Source organism: Pezoporus wallicus, unplaced genomic scaffold (genome assembly GCF_028554395.1).
Source record: "Pezoporus wallicus isolate ANWC-B61680 ecotype Strahan unplaced genomic scaffold, APGP_CSIRO_Pwel_v1 contig_8805, whole genome shotgun sequence".
In the NCBI taxonomy this organism is placed as follows: domain Eukaryota; kingdom Metazoa; phylum Chordata; class Aves; order Psittaciformes; family Psittacidae; genus Pezoporus; species Pezoporus wallicus.
This window is the reverse complement of record NW_026637668.1, coordinates 245,918-264,749: the sequence shown is the minus strand read 5'-3', so window position 1 is coordinate 264,749 and position 18,832 is coordinate 245,918. Positions and strand designations below refer to the sequence as shown.

The 18,832-nt window shown below is 48.3% G+C and overlaps 3 protein-coding genes across 6 annotated transcripts in view; 1 reads left to right on the top strand and 2 right to left on the bottom strand.

The window, feature by feature from the left end:
- The window catches only part of ERICH3 (glutamate rich 3), a 40,815-nt gene extending 40,717 nt beyond the window's left edge, over positions 1-98 (bottom strand). For all 3 annotated transcript variants that reach the window (XM_057407163.1, XM_057407161.1, XM_057407162.1), the window contains exon 1: positions 61-98. In XM_057407163.1, the coding sequence (XP_057263146.1) occupies positions 61-80 (20 nt within the window). In that variant the 5' untranslated portion in view covers positions 81-98. The remainder of the gene's footprint in view (positions 1-60) is intronic.
- A 2,768-nt stretch (positions 99-2,866) lies between these two features.
- On the bottom strand, positions 2,867-8,088 carry CRYZ (crystallin zeta). Its single transcript, XM_057407169.1, has 8 exons — positions 7,897-8,088; positions 7,413-7,565; positions 6,097-6,260; positions 5,256-5,307; positions 4,430-4,579; positions 3,915-4,016; positions 3,733-3,828; positions 2,867-3,483 (listed from the first exon to the last, which is right to left on the bottom strand). Exons 1-8 carry the CDS (start codon positions 8,065-8,067, stop codon positions 3,322-3,324), a joined length of 1,050 nt encoding a protein of 349 aa, XP_057263152.1. The 5' UTR covers positions 8,068-8,088; the 3' UTR covers positions 2,867-3,321.
- A 2,049-nt stretch (positions 8,089-10,137) lies between these two features.
- On the top strand, positions 10,138-17,194 carry TYW3 (tRNA-yW synthesizing protein 3 homolog). Of its 2 annotated transcripts, none has more exons than XM_057407160.1 (6): positions 10,138-10,339; positions 10,515-10,595; positions 14,569-14,667; positions 15,426-15,497; positions 15,774-15,907; positions 16,733-17,194. In XM_057407160.1, exons 1-6 carry the CDS (start codon positions 10,166-10,168, stop codon positions 16,950-16,952), a joined length of 780 nt encoding a protein of 259 aa, XP_057263143.1. In that variant the 5' UTR covers positions 10,138-10,165; the 3' UTR covers positions 16,953-17,194. The 2 variants fall into 2 exon arrangements, with proteins under 2 accessions (XP_057263143.1, XP_057263142.1); XM_057407159.1 differs by having other exon boundaries at positions 16,719-17,194.
- Positions 17,195-18,832: the final 1,638 nt, after the last annotated feature.

Below are 18,832 nucleotides of genomic sequence, written 5' to 3'. Positions count from 1 at the left end.
CGCACTGGAGCTCCGCGCCCAGCCCCGGCCCCGGCCCCGTCCCCGTCCCGCCGCACTCACCCTGCCTGCGGGCCGCTCATGGCGCCGGCACCGGCGGCTCGGGGCAGGTGAGGGTCCCGCAGCCGCCGCGTCCCCGTCGCTAGGACACGGGGGGCGGGGCTCCCCCGCCGGGGGCGGCTGCGCGGGGCGGGGCCAGGGCCCGGCGGCTGCGCGCTGGCCTCTCCCAACCGCTCCCCCCCCTCCCACAGCCGGGTGGGCACCGACGGGGGCGCCCGGACCCGGCCGCGGGGGCAGGGGCAGGGGTAGGGGCAAGCCGGAGCTCTCGCCCTCAGCCGCAGGGCAGGGACCGGGGCGCGCACGGGCCCCCATCCCTGCAGCAGCGCCGCCCACACCGCCCGGCTCCGGCCGCAGCCCCCTCGCGCCTCCTGCACCCTGTGCCCAGCGCTGGTCTTACTAAAACAACGCTCCCGCTCCCATGCTCGTCAAGGCCGGACGCTAAACGTTACAGTGCGCAACGCGGCCGGGTCCTGCTGCCGTGTCCCTCCGGTTACCGCTGCAGGGGAGCTGCGAGGCAGCCAGAGCAGAAGAACGACCCTGACACCTTCCGGAGAGAAACCCTCCGCTCACAAACACCCCGGCGCACAGAGCAGCTGCTCTGGGCTCCAGCGCCGAGCAGGAAAGGAGCTGCTGGGCACCGTAAGCCTCTTACCCGCACAATACCCCCGACCTACGGCCAGATTCAAACGATTAAATATTTTATACACTGTACGTCTTAAGGAAAATCTGTACTTTCATATGCACATCATCACCTCCGTGGGCGTACCCACCGTTAACCACTGCTCCTTCATATTAGAAGTTTATATTACCTCGTTCATATTAGAAGTTTTGTTTGAACTCGCAGCGTTCCCAAGTGGAATGGCAGATTTCACACACCACCCCAGCCTCAGCCCGCGCTCTGCCTGAGCGAACGGGAACAATCACACCTTCACCTGAACCACCAGCCAAGGCGGTCCCGACCCACACCCCTACTCCGGGTGAGCCATTCCTCAGCCTTCCACAGAAACGCAGCTCCCTGCTCCTATGGAAAGGGCAGCTACGGAGACACCAGCTGCCCCCCACTGGGGCATCACACAGGCTGTCCCACATAGTCCTGTGCTCAGTAATTAGAATAAAGGCTGAGTATCTCAATACCACCCACCCCAGCAGAAATGCAAACACTTGGATTGTAGAGGATTAATAGCAATGGAAAAAAAAAAAGTATGTGTGTGTATATATATATATCTATCTCATCAGGAAAAGTATCTCTCTCTAGATATATATCTATGTAAGATGTGTCTCTATGGTATATTAAAAGAAATGTTTACCTGTAAGTCTCAGTTACCGCCTGAGCAGCAGTCCCAGCTAAATGAACATGGCATCAAGAGAGAACTTCCCACCTCTGAAAGAGCCCGATGTTGCAAACCTGAATCTAGAACTCGGTGTGGCCTCCCAAGAAGCTCATTTCAAACACAGGAGATGCACTGCCACAGGGACCGTACGTTACTCAACCTTGCATTAGAAAAATAATCCCTTCCCTGCTCAACACCAACACCTTGCTCTTTCATCCGAAGTATGAACTGAATCCATTTCACAAGCCCCACTGAAAGGGCCTCCTTTCCTCTCCTGTGATATGTGCCCGGGTTATTGCTCACAATTTCATACTCTTGAAATCCACGCTCATTTCCTCCCCAGCACACTATAATTTGCACAACAATATTTGCCTCCAGGACACCACCTGTCTTGGGCCTCAGCCTCAGTTCCCAACTTGAAGCAGTGATGAAACCTTATGAGACCTTGGTAGTGCCTTTAATAAAACCAAAACACTGATCTGTGTGTAACAGAAGGGCAGAAGCCAGAAACAGGTCTGACACTAGCCTTTGCTACCGTCAACTGCTAACCCAAGGGTGAGCACGAGCATTAGAATTCATTTTAAAATGTAGGAAGAGGTCAATATCTACACTCAGTTATTAACTGAAAAAAAAAATAAAAATGTTTATTATCTCACATTATCTCAAATCAGAAAATAACACGAAACTGGACAAAGAACAGCTCCAGGGAAGAATGTGGAGATGCTGCCCAGATGTGTAGGGATGGATTAGAAAAGCTAAGGAACAACTGGAGCTGAATTTGGAGAGGGATGCAAAGAACAGCAAGAGCCTTTACAGATATGTTGGCCAGAGAGGGAAGATTAAAGACAATGCACCACCATCCGTAAATAAGACAGGAGAGCTGGTGACAACCAACATGGAGAAAGCTGATGTACTCAACAGCCACCTCTGCTCTGGAGCCAGGCTGAGAGAGCTGGGCTGGGTCAGCCTGGAGAAGGCTCCTTAAGGGGAGACCTGAGAGCAGCTCCAGTGCCTAAAGGGGTTGCAAGAAACCCTCCAGCCTCCTACAGGCAGCCTCCTTTGGACAAGGAGGAATGGCTTAAACCCACCAGAGAAGAGACTGAGATGAGATCTTAGGTAAGAACCATCAATATAGCAAAAAAAATGCCCTTCCTCAATCAATTTGTATTTAGAACAAGTCAACCATGTAAATACATTCAGTTCTGAAGCAACATGACTTCTGAGCACCCCGTGCAGCCTCTGTCTCTGCACTGTAGCCAGGGATTCAGGGCGCTTTAAATCTGGCAAAGGTCAAATCAGGGCTGGACAGCTACTGCAGAGTAGCAGCTATTAGCATGCAGCTCCAAAGTCACCATCCCTTTGGGTTACCCGGGACGCTTTGACCTCAGATATGAAGTCAGGTGCAGCAACAACTGCCTCTGCTCCCAAAGAGTTCGTATTGAGAGGTTCTTTTCCCATCTTTTGAACTGGAAAGTGAACCATTTTGGCAGTAAAAGCTTTTATTCCATGTAAATTATGTGACAAAAAAATGAGTAAGATGAGCAAATTTTGTGGCTAAGGAATTTCCAGAGTCACAGCTATATACATAGAGTTAATTATGGACATTCTTTTATCTGCTTGACCCACAGAGAGCAGGATATCAAATCCTGCCTTAGATGTGAGGCTCTCCTGCCCCACAAGGCCACACCAGTGGAGGAGGTCCATTATTTCCACATCAGCCAAAAAAAAAAAAAATCTACAAAAATTACTTTAAAGTATGGGAAACTCTGCTTATTACAATAAGAAAATAGACTGATCATTAATGTCATTAATGGAAGGTAGAATTTGCTGTTACTGGCAAACCTCATCAAAAGTATGCTTTGTAATATACCATGAGAGAATCAGGTAACCAAAGGTGCTGCTGGAACAGCTACAGCGTAACTGGAAAAAGACTCTATGGAAGGAGCACCATCTTCCCCCGAGCACCACTACCGTGAATAATGTCTTCATGTGCCTTCGCCACTTTCTCCAGTGGATATTCAGAGCCTACAACAGGCTTCAACCAGCCAGCTTCTATGCCATCAAGGAGTGCTGTTGCACACTCATGCTTCTCCTCCTGTGTGAAACAGAACAGTGCTTACCACAAGGTCTTTATTTTTCAGGAAAGTACTGAGTATTTATGCAAGTGTTAAACCATATTTCATAACCCAAAAGTATTTTGTGATGTTCTGAGATTAACTCTAGATGTAAAGGAATGAACAAACCAGTTACAGTGACTCTGCTTTCATCCCTACACATGATTTAACCGGAAGCAGGAGTTGGAATAAGCCAACGAAACATGCTGTGAAACAAAAGTGTTTCTTACCTCTGTTGCAAGGAAAAGACTAACTCCAGTTATGCTGGATTCCTTACTCATAGTGTCTCTTGGATTTATCTCAACGGGACCTCTACAGCCCACAACCTGTTACAAATGAGTTAAAAGATGGTTCAAGCTGTAACTGCTGAATTGTGATGCACAAACTGAAGTCAGGGACTAAACCCACTCACCATCACTCTTCCTCCGTAGTTCAGCAGTTGCAGGTCAGTGGCAAGATTGATGTTGGAGAGCATTTCTATTATTATATCAACTCCTCCCATCCCTGTGTACTCCTGCAGGACATCAGATGTTATTTAAATCCCTCCAATTAGTGTTGAGTGCCACTGTTTATCTCGTATGCTACAGACAACACACACTTCGTGGGTCAGTGTTTGAATTGTGAGGACAGCCTTTGCACTAAAGCTGACAGCTAAATTTAATTTCAGCATACTCTGGTACGCGGAATTATGACATGCTACCCCACTGGAATGTGATGGAATGCAAGTTTCTGAATGCCACTGCCTGGGAAGAAAGCTCAGCTCTTCCAGCCTGGAAAAGTTGTGCAGGCATGAAGGAGGCAGCACACTACTGTGTGTGTATGTAGATCCCATATAGATCTACTTTGAAAAACTTCTGCCAGCAACTATTCACATTTTGTTAGTAAGAAGCACACACACAGCACCACCTAGCCCTGGTACAGGCTTACCTTAATTTTATCGATGTAGTTGGCTTCTCTGTGATTAAACACCTGGTGAGCACCATTCCGCAGGACCATGCTCATGCCTTCCTCGGTTCCTGCTGTCCCCAAAACCTTTAAACCGCAAGCTCTGGCAATCTGACATGCTGCTATTCCCACCTGAGGCAGGGCAAAAGAGAATCATTTCAAAAAAATCTGTCTTTTTTTCTTAGCATATGAAGTTTTATAGATTCTGCCAGCACTTGGAACTTCCATTTAAGAAGTTGGCCTAGTAACAAGTTTTTTGCCATAGTAAGTGATTTGGATAGTAAAAATAGCCAGTCTTTAAAAAAAAATGTCTGTTTACAGAGGCATAGCAAAGCCCTAAGGTTTTTTTAGTAGCTATCAGCATTTGCTATAAATCCGTGTGGAATGTTGTCTGTCTGTTACAGCTGGGCCACATACACTTGATACAAATCACCTGCTACGATACCAGCATTACACATTGCACTGGAAACCTGAAACTTGCACAGATGTTAAAATCACAGCTTCCTACTCTTCATTTCACCTGAGCACAACTTGTTACGAAGCTCCCAGACCAACTTCCGACTGCAGCAATGTGCTTCCCGTGTGTCCTCTGTGCCAGGGACCTTACACAACTACTCCTGCACTTTCATGCTTCTTCAGAATAACAGGGCTTGCTCAAAGAAAGATGTAGCTAGTGTATCTGAGAGAAAATCCTGATTTTGCTAATCCATTTCTTGATATAAATGTGACCATACACGCTACCACAGGCAAAAGCAGATTCAGGACAGAAAGCAGCAGTTCTTATAACTTGCCTTCTCAAAATACTTACTCCCCCACTTGCACCATGCACGAGCACACTTTCCCCTGCTTTGGCACAGCCTCTGCATGGAAAAGAGAAAATATTGGTGTTGTGACTGCAGCACAGGACCAGCATTATCAGACTGCACATACTGACACCAAATCCCACCTTGCACACAGCATTATTTCCAACATGTGTTATGGCTAAACGGGTATCATCAGCCTCTTTGGGAAAATGAGGAGGCAAAATAAGCTGCATCATTTATGAATGTAAGTAATAAAGTCAACATGCAGGGAACAGGCTGGTGCTGAACATCAGTGCAAGACCTTCACCTGTTACAGATCTTAAACCAAACCCCACTAGTTCCAATCATCTGTTCTGTCAAACCAAACCAGGTTTCCAGTCCTAAGCTCTCACTGAGCAGGCACCAAGGGCTTTTACTCCTTATACTAGTCTAAGGCAACAGCTCAGGCTGTGCAGACTCCCTGCTGAAGGATAGATGTGGCTCTGCCCTACAGCACACTGTTCAATTAAAAAATTAGAATTGTTCCTTAGAATTATCTTCCCTTAGAATTAGAATTATCTTCCCTAGCTAAAAAACCAATGAGCACTGAAAGTTACACACTTTGTTACATGATACTTGTCAGAGAAGCCTTTCCAGGTCTGTTCTCTCAAGAAGAAATACTTAACAGGAAAATACAGCTTCTAGGTAACAGTTACCTGACTGTTCCATCAGGATAACAAATGGAACTGGCATTTTAAACATCTTCCACTCATTCATCTCCCCCATTTCACAGGACAATGAAAGTACGAATTTCAGTATTTTAAGCACTCCAAAGTAAAATGCACAAAAGTAGATCTGACACCTTACTTTTGGAAAAGAGCACGGTAAGCAGTGAAGTAGGGTATTCCAATCGCTGCCCCTTGCCTGAAGTCCAGTTTATCGGACAAAGGAAAGACTTTATTAGCTGCAGCAACTGCATAGTCTGCGTATCCTCCTGAGATCGTAGCAATGGTAAAAACCCTGTCACCTTTCTAGAAACAAGGGCAGAAAATACAGAAATCAATCATTTCTTATTTTTTCCTTAATACACATTAAGAACCACATCACAGAAGTCTGGGCTATTTCTAACAGCTCCCCTATTAAAAATAACCAGTTACATTTGTCACAGAGAAGATTTTTAAAAGTGTGGATACCTACAATCCATGCAACACAAACCGTATCATTTCATGTACTTACATTTAAGCATCATAATTATAACCCCCTCTACAGTGTAACACGAAAACCTACTGTCTCATTAATATTAACTTTAATGAAGTTGAACATTAAAAAATTCCGCCCACAGGTGCCAAACGCAAAACCTTGAAAGCTTTTACAAACATAAGTCATTTCTCAATTGCTTTTGTTTAAACACGGAAAGAGAGACACACTCTTAATATACTCTGAGGAAACTCAGTGTTGCTGCTGTTCTCACGTCAGCATTCTCCCCCTGAGCTCCGATTTCTCTCCTGTTTGGACGCTGATCTCAGTGATAGGCAGCATGTGAAGGGTATGGGTTTGGTTTGTGCACACTTAGTGTTTATTAACTACCTGCACAGGGGTGCACAAAGCTCAGCTGGCTCTCAAGCATTGGGAGCACGCACAGAGTGAGTGTGGCCATCAGCGTTTCCAGGGGATCTGCCTGGGGCACACACTGATCAGAATGTTGCAGTTCCATATTCAATCATTACCTCAAGCACAAGCATACTTCACAAGAAAACAGAGGCATCATCAGGATTAAAACTGCTGATTCCATCAGGATAACAAAGTGAACCAAAGTGTTTTAACCATTTCCCACTCACTAGTCTCCATTTTACAGAGCAATGAAAATGTGAACTTCTGCAATGCCACAGAACAGTTCTGAACCACAACTTTTGTGCACCTGACATTACTGCTGCCAGCAGACAAACTGCAGAGCAAAGGCTCTTCTGAGGCCTTTCAACTCTGGGAGGTTACAGCATTGAAGACTTCCCTCCGGTTCCCCCTGCAGGCTGGGCTGCCAGCGTGATCTCGCCGCTTGCTTTTACCAGCCCATGAAGGTGATTTTCCCCTTCAGCAGATTGCATGATCATACACAATAAAACTGGAGCAAGCACACCAAGAAGATACACGAAGCAACAGGGAGTTAGACCTCGATGGGTAAATACCTTGAACGCAGTCACATGCTCCCCAACACCTTCCACCACCCCAGCCACATCTGAGCCAGGAGTGTAGGGCAGAGCTGGCTTTCTGGCATAATTTCCAGAACGAATATATGTCTCAACAGGATTTACCCCACAGGCATGGACTTTAATTAACACCTGAAAGAAAAGGTGCTTCTTGAGCAATCATTGAAAGGATTCAGGATGTCAATTCACAGCACAGTATCATGGCATTTTAATTGAATTCCTGAACAAAGTCAGCAAAAATCCAGTGCTGAACTGAAGCTATTTTCAGGAAGTCCTTTAAGTGGAATACATAGCCCCTATAGCAGCAAACCCCCACATTTGTTAAACGTGATGTCTCAGGTAGTACAAATACACTGATCAAACCATACATATTCAAGATGAAAAGTTGTGTGCAGTTCATTCACTTCTTAGTGTACCCATTATCATCCTGTATCACTGCTTCACTTCACAGAACTCTTATTACCTGATTTTCTTTTGGATCAGGAATTAGAACATCTGACTGGAGCTTAAGCACCTCAGGGCCACCAAACTCAAGAACTCTGACAGCTCTCATCACATTTCTTGTGGCTGCCATACTGATCCGAGTACCTGGGGAAAAAAAACAAAAGACACAGTAACATTGTATTGCTTTCATAATTCATTCTGCATCTTCAAAACAAAGAAATCCAACCCCCACCTGCTAAGCACCTGGCCAAACAAACCCTCACTGCTGATCTCAATGGGGGTAGGTAGGGTAGTGTTTGCTTGGTTGGCTTTTTTCCCTCAAAAGTTGCAAAAGGCAGAAAACGACCTCTACCATTTGCAGGATTTTGTGGATGTGAAGAAAATCACATGCAAATAATTTATCCACAGAAGGCTTTCTACAGCAGCTCCTGTGAGTGACCACTGCACTGCTATTACATGGGCAGAGATGCACAGTGCTTTGGGGAAAAACTGTGACACTTTACTGTTCCATGCTGGCACACTGGATGACAGGGTCAGCAGCTCAGGGATGCGCCAGTCACTGTTCCTGCTTCCTATTAAACTGACATGTGATGAAAGGGCAACACAAAGCACGCCTCATCAGCTGTCAGAAACAGAAGGTACCACAGGCGATTAAAACAAAAAGCAGATAGCTGAGATCGCAGTCCTTAACTCCAGCTGGATTTTGCCACAGTGCAGCTCACAGCCTCGCCTGCCCCAGTGCAGCGATGCCATGTACCAACACGTGAAGCTGTGTTTTCCAATTGCAAACATGAAGTATTCTCACAAAACACCACGAGCAGGTTACTCCTGCTACAGGAGAAGTTACACACAATTTCTCCAGGGATCCAATCCTACAGGCTACACAGCAGGGGATCACAAGGCACACAGGAACCTCAAAGACACCAAGAGATCACTTTTGGCCAACTCCAGCTAGAGAACTCCTGTCTGTAGCCAGAGGGAGGCTTTACCCCAGCGATGATTACAGTTTTCAAAAGCACCTGACTTAATCACTGTTGGCTTTCTCCTGACTGTTAGAGTCTTCTGCGAGGCTTCCAATTTGTGGTTACCCGTTCAAGCTAGGGAGGGTATCAGTCACAAGGATACACTAACACTGCCCTGGGGACATGACAAGAACCTGCACCGTGAGGTACCTCCTGAAGCTTAGGTCACTTCTGCACGTAGCAACAAACCAAAGGAAAAGGCTCCCGTTCTGCTGGGCCAACAACTGGACCTGTAGGCCTTGCTAAGTGACCCTGCACGATGACTGATGAGTAAGGCCACAGCCCCGGGAGCAAGCCGGCGCCTGTCGGAGGGGCAGCGGCAGCACAAGCGTCCCGGAGGCTCCCGAGTGCCGCGGCGGCACATCCCGGCACGGGCGATCCAGGACCGGGAGGAGAGGAGCCCTCCCACCCCGGAGTTGGGAAGGGCGGGAGCGGGGCGGAGGGTACAGCGGCCCCGGCTGCCGCGACCGGCAGAGCCCGGCAGGAAGGAGCGGGCGAGCAGCAGGGCCAGGGGCCGGGGCTGAGCGGCGCTGGAGCTTCTCGAGAGCCGCAGCCGCCATTCCCCGGGACGCGCAGCACCAGGCGGGCCCCCGGCAGGAACCGGGCGGGCAGCGAGGGGGCCGGAGGCGCCCTAGGACAGGGAGGGCAGCGGGCACCTGGGCTGAAGCGCAGCGAACAGAGACGGGCGCCTGCGAGAGCCCGGCAGCAGGGGCGGTACAAGAGAGCGCTGCCGCGGCGGCCCGGAGCTGCCCGGGGCCTCCCCGCCTCCGAGCAACCGCCGGCAGCCCTGGCCCGGCGCGGTCCGGAAGCGGAACCTGGTTCTCCTCAAGCCGGGAAGCACCGGGTACGAGAGGCCCCACCCGGCTCCCGGAGCTCACCGGCTGCTCGGCGGGGAGCGGGCGGGCACGGAGCGGCGTCAGCGCGGGATCTGCCTCCCGCCGCCGCCAAGCCCCGCCCCGGGTACTTCGTCATCACCAGGACACGCTTCTGATACGCCAGCGTATCAAGGCCTCGCCCCGCCGCCGCCAGACCCCGCCCCCTAACCCTCCCAATCAGCTGCAGGCCGCGCCCGCCCTCCCCGCCGCGTGCTGCGGGTTGGACCCCGCAGGCTGCCGTCGGCCTCGCGGGGCGGGGCTGTTCGGGTCTTCGGTCCCGGTCCCGATCCCGGTCCCGATCCCGGTCCCGATCCCGGTCCCGGTCCCGATCCCGATCCCGATCCCGATCCCGGTCACGGTCACGGTCGCGGTCCCGGTCCCGTCCCTGCCGATGGCGGCGTTCGTGCAGCGGAAGGCGCAGCGCCTGGCGCGGGCGGACGCCAGCCGGAAGGGCGGCCTGGACGAGCGCGCCGCCGCCGTGGTGCAGCTGCTCAACGGGCGGTCGCGGTTCTGCACCACCAGCTCCTGCTCGGGCCGCCTGGTCCTGGCGCAGGGCGGCGCCGCGGTGAGCCCGGGGGTCCCGCGGAGGGGCGCCCACCCGTGCGGGTCTGCAGCCCCGGGCACGCTGACAGCCGGACGTGTGGCGCCGGTGGTGTTGCTCTGAAGGGGCCGGGCTGCGCTGCACAGGAGCCGGGCGCAGCTCCCCGCGGGCCAGCTCAGTCGCTTCTCTCCGTCCCCAGGACGCGCAGAGCTGCGGGATCCAGAAGACAAACTGCGCGTGGCTGCTGGTGACACACGAGACGTGCGCGAAGGAAGATGTGGTGAGAGGACGCGTTTGTGTTTATTCAGTGATGCTCGCGGTAGACAGTTACTGCTGTTCTACGGTGAATTTGCACTGTCACCTCAAAATAAGCTTTTCTCCAGGTGTTCTACTCAAAACCTGCTTTGAACAGAATGCTTTTAAACGCAACACCAAATTCTTGGCATAGTTATAAATGCAGCTAATAGGAAACTTTGATACTTTCTTACTGTCTGGAGCCACATGATCTCCCCATCACTCGCTCAACAAGAAATCGGGGGTTACTGGGGCGCCTATAGCAGGAGACTGCCTTTCCAAAACCAGTTCTAATCCAGTGAGTCTTATTTTTCCAAGCCCTTATTCAGAGTAAGCATCAGTAACTCTTTTCTAAGCGCGTTCTTCCTTCCCTGGAGGATCACTGTCAGTATAACACTGTACTTTTCACTTCTGATCTTTTTATCCGCTCTTTGTTTTCCCTCCTTGCTGGATTGCCAGCAAGGTATCGACAGCAGACTGGGTTTGATTTAAAAGCCTTCCTATCCTAAAGTAAAACAAGCTTAAATTTTGTAGCATGCTTGCTTGGGCTTTGGGCAGTGCTGACAGTGCAGACCACGCTGGGCTAAATGTATTTATTCCCTGTAAATATATATTTATATATAAATATATTTATTATATTTATTATTATTTTTATTATATTTATATATTTATATAATTATATATAAATATAACTATACCCAGGTAAATAGCAGTCACTGTATGGAGCTGGGTGTTTTCCTGGCAAGAGTTCTGTGTCAGGCAGCATCTGGGATGAACCTTACTCAAGCAGCAACATTCCTGCAGGACAGAGGCAGGATAGTGTGCCCTTTATCCCATTCTCCAGCAGTTTGAACCTCCAGGAATTGCAATACCTCTTTCAGAATGGGTCTGTTGTGATTAACAGATATTTAGTGTTGTCCTCTTTAACTGTCCGTAAGCGAGGGACACTTGCTTTGCTGTTCTGCTCAGCAGTTCCAGAAGAACCAAGTTCCTTTGTTTCCATTAAAGGTAGATGTGCAAAGGTGAGCATGCCGGGGAGCATGTTCCTTGTGTATGGAATAACTAAGTCCTTCAAGCCATCGAAACTGACTTGAATTTAAGCCTGCCTGCAGCTCGGCCTGCTGTGTTGATGGCCTTTAAGTTACAGACACCTGAAACTACAGTAACAGTGACTCTTACGCTGCATTTTTAATTTAGTATCTTTAAATTCCGCCCCCCTTCCAAAAAATAAATGTATATTTACATATATATATATATATATATATATATAGTGGGGCTTTTTAGTGTGCTTTCAGAATGATCCTGCCTCTGCAAACATCTCTGAGCTTTGTCCCAAAAAGCAGCAGTTACAAGGTCAGAATTCTCTCTCAATGCAGAGCTCACCTTGCCATATGCATGCATTCTCACACGTGCACAGAGAAATCTGCTCTGTGTATTTGCCTTCATCAGTGTTTCTTGTAGCCGAGCAGAGTTTGGTGAAATAGCCCTCAGCAGAGCTCAGGCTGGGGAGGACACAGTTACTGCTGACTCTTACGAGAAAAAACACTCCGGGTTTTCCTGTGCCCCTTAGCAGGTGGAGGATTTTTCATAGAATCATAGAATAGTCAGGGTTGGAAAGGACCTTAAGATCATCCAGTTCCAACCCCCCTGCTATGGGCAGGGACACCTCACATTTTTGTTTTTAATGCATGCATTGCAAGTGTAAGAAAAATGTCTTTGATTAATTTTGAAGCTACACTTCAAAAGTAAATACATCACTTACTTTTCATGTCTAGTAAATCTTTGCTAGTGCAGTGTTTAGGAAGTGAGAAGGGAAGTCAGGATGCTGTGTGCTGTGCATTGTGCTTTTTGGCTGTCAGCTCATTTGACCTCACTCCCCATATTAACCTTAACAATATGAACATGGGATATTTGCTTGGGAATTTTTTTTATCCTTTTATCCTCTCACTGCTTGGAAAAAGCCTCACACTTGACAAAGTAGCTCTGTGAGGTAATTGCTTTCAGTGGTTCCCTGTTAAATTTTGTTTGCAGGAAACTAATGGTTTAGACACAACGAGGTAATAAAAAACCTTTACGAAAATACTCATGAGCCTTTTGAGGGAGCAAGTGCTGTACAGCAGCAGCTCAGGGCAGTGCCGCGCACAGAGGTCTCGGTCAGTGTGATTTAGCTGTGTTCTCGCTGAAAAGCTGCCCCTGGAGTATCTGATGAATTGCTCCAGAGACAGAAACCCTGCAGAACCCCCCTCACCCCATCACACGCTGCTCACAGCTCACAGCGTGCCCTCTGGTACAACGTGTGTCTCGGGGACAAGCCTGTGAGCGGGCTGCAGCCGCAGCGGCTGGCGGTGGTGCTGAGGCAGGGCACTGTTGCTCAGGGGCTGGAACTGAGTTCTTGGACATGGGGAAGAAGGGGCCGCGGAACACGCGGGCCGGGATGGCGGTGCCCCCGTCACCGCTGCGTGTGCCCGTGTCCTGCTGCCGTGTGCCGTGGGGAGGCACCGCACGGCCCCTGCGAGCCCGGCCCTGCGTGAGCGAGCGTCTGACCGCGCTCCTCCGTGGAGCTGAGTCAACACAGCTGGCTGCCAGGCGCTGCGGGGGCCGGCTCAGGTAGCCCTCCACGGCGCTCGCCGCGGGATGTGAGCTGTTCCTGGTTCCCACCGGCTCCAGAACAGCTGCGGTCACTGCGGCGGTTCTTAAACCTGGCACAGAAAGGACAAACTTGGCCATTCAGAGACCTGCTTTCCACTTAAAGTGAGAACATCTATGGAGGAGATGCTGCCTAAATACCTTTAAATACTTTTCCATGTTTAAAGGAGAGAGTGTTAGCAGTTTTATGCCATCTTGTCTTTAAAAAGCATACGAATTTGATTATATTTCTTGAGGATTTGATTGCGTGTTTTCATTTTACAAGAGAGATGAGAGAGGCTATTCAAAACAGCAAAGTATGAGAAAACTGAAATGAGAAGCTGGAATTCCTCAGATTAACTTAACAAATGTTTCAGTGCTGTGAATTAAGCAAGTGAAGGCAATCAAGAAGGGATGGGGGGGGGGGGGTGGAATAGTGCTTATGATTAAAGAATCATGCAATGAAATAAGTAATATAACTCCCTTAAAGTGACCTTTCTGAGGGCAAGTAAGGAATATCAGCCTTGAGATTTATCTGCATAAAGATGGCATAGAACTGTAGAGAAATTGTGATAGTAACCAGTGTGGGATGTCTCCCAGCTGCCTGCACACTCTCAAACCTAGGCAGAATTGCCACTAGCAGCTCAGTGTTCCCAGAAGCTGAGGGCTCTGAAAGGGATCTCTTCAATGTTACGATTGTGAAGTTACTTCCTTTATTTGTTTCCTTGTCTGGTGAGTTTCTGCCTCTAATTTCAACCTCTCATTCATTTTTTATCCTTGTAACTCTTACAGAGCAGGCTGTGCATTGCTATTTAAACTAGGAATAAAATGTGATCAAGTATGTTAGGCCATGAGTTCAATCTGCTGACCCCCAGGAAGCTTTCTGAAGCCAAGGAATGTACCAGAAACTCTATGTCTCTGAGTTTAAAGAACAGTTTAAAAAAGTAATCTGTAAAAGCCCACAGTAACCCCTGCTCAGGTTTCCCCTGGTTGCAGTAAGGCTCTGCTCTTCCCATGCTGGACTAAATCCATTTGTTTGAATGTACAAAGAAGTAAACAGGGGAACACACTTTTCCAAGTTTTTAGAGTATATCTTGTGATAAATCTATCAAACCTGATCAGTTTAGCAAAGAGCATCCTGGAAATCCATGACATTTCTATGTATTACAGGCAGTGAGAAATCAAAAGCAGCTGAACAAACCTGGTCTCTTGGACTCGTTTGCTGCATTTTCAGTGCTTGTTTCACACACTGACTAGCTGTTATTTTCTTCTTTGCTCTGTAGTAACAGCACACGCTTGCAGTGTTAATACAAACGTTTTGGTGTCTTTTCCAGATGACAGCCCTAGAGAAAGCCACTGGTGACGCTGTGCTCAAGTTTGAACCATTTGTTCTTCACGTGCTGTGTCAAGAGCTGCAAGATGCTCAGCTTCTGGTAAAACTACATCAATAACAACCTTGCACTGTTGTTCTGTGCTGTTCCTGGCTGTTAACGTAACAGTATTTGCTCCTGAATGAGCTTCAGCACTCAAGAGCAGTCCCAGATGTGCTGTATGTTTCATAACTAGGGTAGAAAAAGCAAGCTGATGAAGAAAACAGCTTTAGACTTAGCAGAGATTTTGCTGGACTTTTAGAAAACATAATTACTCCAAAATTTTCCCCAGTGAGCCTGGGTCACTTTGGCTGGCTGAAAGTGATGGGCTTCTACGTGCATTTTGGCTCCAGTGTTTCAACTAATTGAGCAGTACCTTTTCCTTCTGCTCCCCCAGAATGACTCTGGAGAGTGATGCTTGGTAGGTTTGTTCCTTCATTAACGTGGAAAGGAGCTGATTAGCTTCTTTTACAGTGCTGCTGCACTTCTAGCTATAAAAGCGTTGCACCAATGTCTGTGTGGTTCCCAGCTCTTCATGTGCTGAAATAGTGGAGCTCCCAAGAGACATTCATGTGCCATCTGCAGTGATGGATTAAGATTAGACACTGAGGAGTGATTGTGGTTCTTGGAGGACCAGCCACGATTTGTGTGGGTTTGATCTTAAAAACATGTCAGTGTAACTGTTATTGCACTCACGCGGAGATGGCATTGAATAAGGGTTTTTGCAATGCTGAGATAGCAAGTTGCATTGCAACCCATCATAATTAGTTCTTGGTGTGAAAGTGTGCAAGACCTGTTTAAAGCATTTATTTGTTCTGCAGCATTCAGTGGCTGTCAATTCGGGGTTCAGGAACTCTGGTATTACAGTTGGCAGAGGAGGAAAAATCATGATGGTAAGGACTTTTCTACTTCCCTGTGAGAAAAGTAACCAAATCATATCATTACTGTTAACCTGGATTTATACAAGGCAAGATGTGAACTGGGCAGTGGCAGACAGCTGTCACAGGGTGTGCTATAGCAAAGAAATACCTTTCTGCTTTGGCTGACAGGAAACTAACCAATCCTGTGAATAAGTGGGCTCTTTCCTGTAACGAACTCCCCATATTATTTAAATGACCTTCATAAAATAAAACCCTTTACTCTACATAACTGCTTCTCTGTGTGTTTAGGCCGTCCGGAGCACTCACTGCTTGGAAGTTCCCTTGAGCCACAAGGGGAAATTGATGGTTTCTGAGGAATACATGGAATTTCTGATAGACGTTGCTAATCGGAAGATGGAAGAAAACACCCGGAGGATTGACAGGTTTGTGAGATTACGCTGGTCCTGTCTGTCAGGTGTGAAAAGGCAAAACCAACCACCAAACCAGACAGTTTCCCAAAGTCTCAAATACAATGTCTGTAGACTTTCTGAGCTCCGACTAAACCACTTCAGCAAAAATGCATGAACCACAGGTGTTTGCAGACTGTTTGTTACTGACCAGTAGCAGTTACTTTGTCTAATGATAACGGCTCTGTTAACAGTAACTGGTTCAGAAGCACTCAGATTGCAACACACACTTTAATCCACCAAACCCTCTGTATAGTTTCCAAATTGGTGATTCAGGAAGGTGGTGGAAGGTTACAGGTGCTTTGGCTCTTTGCATTTGTCTCCAGCTATGGAAGAAAACAAGTTGAACAGCCAAAGAGCATGAGGACTCAAAGGAGAGACACCTACATGGGCTAAGAGCAGCTTCTTTTTGTATGGCCTTAATACCGAATTAAACAAGCGTTTCATTGTGTATAGGTTTGAGATCTCTCTAGTTGTTAAAAGGAACTGCTAATAGTAGCAGTCTGTCTGATCATTAATGCCATCATTCACCAGACATTTATCCTGGTCCCAGCGTATGGTTTCTGTAAGATTAACAGGGACTTAAAGGCACATGAGCACATCCACTGGCTGATTCCTAACACCACGTTACGAAGAGCGTCCACAAGACGTGTGCTGATGGTTCTGATTTTTCTTCCAGTGTTGCAGTTCAAGATTTTCTTCTCGCAGCATGTTTTGGTTATAGCACAGAAGCATCAGTTTCTCAGGGCAGATCCTGAGCAAACCTGCGAAAATAACAGCTGTACAGTTGTTTGCTTCTAGATTCTACAAATGCTTGGAGTTGGCCTTGGAAGCTCCCGCCAGTGCAGACACCTCACCTGAGGAGATGGGGAAGAGCCACGCCGTGTACACTCGCAGGAGAAGGAGAAAGACCATTCAGCAACAAGAAGCACACACCTCCCCAGAGGACCACAGTGAAGAACCAGGTCCTGCAGATGATGCAGAAACCAATCTTGGTATTTTTGCTGAACTCATGATATAGACTAAGGCATTTGAAAGCAAATGGCAAACTGAATAATTGTTGTAATGCTCTTTGTAAGAGATACAAACTGCTGTTCTAAGTAGTAACACCCTTGTGGACATTTACTGGGAAGAAAGGTAATTGTGAACAGGATTAATGCCACAGAAGCACAGAGAACAAAACCTTAGAGTGTTGTGGGGTTTGTAACAGCACTGTTGAATTAACAACCTCTTACTCTGTTGGTTATCACAGAAATAACTGGTTTGCTGCCACCTTCGGCCATGCTCTCTGTGGAAGCGTTTCACTTCCAGGTCCTGGGTTTAAGTCATCTGGCAGAGCAGAGAAACTCTGAAAACTGGGTGGTTGTCCTTGAAGGCTTTTAATCCCTGCAGGAGCCCTGCAGAACAGCATGTGCCAATACAGGTGGCCCTCTCAGATCACACCAAGCCTCATGTCAGTCAGCAGAAGAGCAGTACGTGCAGTGGAGGTGAGGAGAGCAGAAGCTGTGTGCTGCTCTGTGCTGGCCATGGTGGGTGCATCCAGGATCCTTCCTGGGCAGTGCAGCGGGCAACACAGTTGATGCTGTTCTCCTGCCCCTCACTGCTTCAGGCCCCAGCCCTGCTGTGCTCGTGTTCTGCTTCCCTTGGCCAGCAGCCGATGTTATTTTTCTTTGCCCCATGTGTTGAGAGTTCCTGACCTCACTTACATGGATCCTACATGGACAGCACTGAGCTTCAGCTGCAGCCCTTGGGCAGAAAGTCAAGTGTTCAGCCATAGACTTTGGTACCACTGTGAGCCACTGACATGCAGTGTTAGGTGTGAAAGCGCAATATTCTGTGTTCCTATATGGGACCAGTGGAAAAGGCACTCCCTACTCATAGTGTGGTTTTTTGGGGGAAATGGTGAGTTTGTAAACCTTAGAACAAGGAATCCTGAGCCCAGCCTTGTGTGGTGGAGTGATGGCTAACCCTGTAGAGCAAGGCCCTGCCTGAAGGAAGTGGTCTCTGTTGCAGCAGTCCCCAGTTCACAGGGACAGAGAACTGTCATTGTTTCTATTACGTGAGCCCACGTCATGGGGGCATTTTAACTCCTCTGTGAAAACTTGGCACACAAGGTGGCAGGCAAAGGGAAAAGTAACTGGGGGCTTTAAGCAGATTTTGGAAGACCTATTGGGCTGCGTGTCCAGTAGCAGGCAAGCCAGAAACAATAAACCTGAGCCTCTTGTGTTCTTGTCTGTGTTAGTGACTTGCAGCTTGAACAGCCCTGTGCACTTACTTTCACCCCATTTCTGGTGGCTTGAAAGGGCTCAGGACCTGGCTGGGGCATGGGAAAGCAAACAGCTAACACATTTCCATCCCTGCAAGAAGACTGCAGTCGAGCAAAGGGCAGAAGGAGCAGGCTCTGCTATTTCCCTGCTTCATGGAGGGGCAAGACACTGACGGCACATGTGAAAGATTAGAGAGCACCTGCTCGTGAGGTGTCCAAGTACGTAAGATGTTGAAATACCACAAGAAACAGTGCTACGTTGTATGTGCTGTTCCCAAACCTCTTGTATTTAGGTGGACTGATCTGTGTTTGAGTCTAACTGTCCCACAGCCTGTGCTGCAGCAGGCAGGAGCAGCCGAGGGTCCTTGGGGCACGTGGCTGCCCCTGCATTACCAGAACAGAGCCAGGGCAGGCACTTGCTCCAGGCCTTCACAACAGCAAGTTTCTGTAGCCCTTCCTTTCCGTTCTGAGGCACAACCAGGTTTCTTCCAACTGAAGCCCCAAAACTTCCACCAACAAACAGCAACGTCTAATTCGTTGCAGAGGGGTGAGTGGATCTCACTGGCCAGCTACCCCAGCAAAGCCCTGGTGAGCTGATGGCTGGCTGCCTCTGTCCCAGTCCCCATCTGTATCCT

Bases quoted from the DNA above. Each gene is read 5' to 3' on its own strand.
- CRYZ (XM_057407169.1), bottom strand. From the start codon at position 8,067: ATGAAAGCAATACAATGTTACTGTGTCTTTTGTTTTTTTTCCCCAGGT. The intron at 6,261-7,412 runs GTATTTACCCAT...CCTTGTTTCTAG, and splicing joins AGCATGTGACTGCGTTCAAG to AAAGGTGACAGGGTTTTTAC. The intron at 4,580-5,255 runs GTAAGTATTTTG...GCCCTGCCTCAG, and splicing joins TGCATGGTGCAAGTGGGGGA to GTGGGAATAGCAGCATGTCA.
- TYW3 (XM_057407159.1), top strand. From the start codon at position 10,166: ATGGCGGCGTTCGTGCAGCGGAAGGCGCAGCGCCTGGCGCGGGCGGAC. The intron at 14,668-15,425 runs GTAAAACTACAT...TTTGTTCTGCAG, and splicing joins TGCAAGATGCTCAGCTTCTG to CATTCAGTGGCTGTCAATTC. The intron at 15,498-15,773 runs GTAAGGACTTTT...CTGTGTGTTTAG, and splicing joins GAGGAGGAAAAATCATGATG to GCCGTCCGGAGCACTCACTG.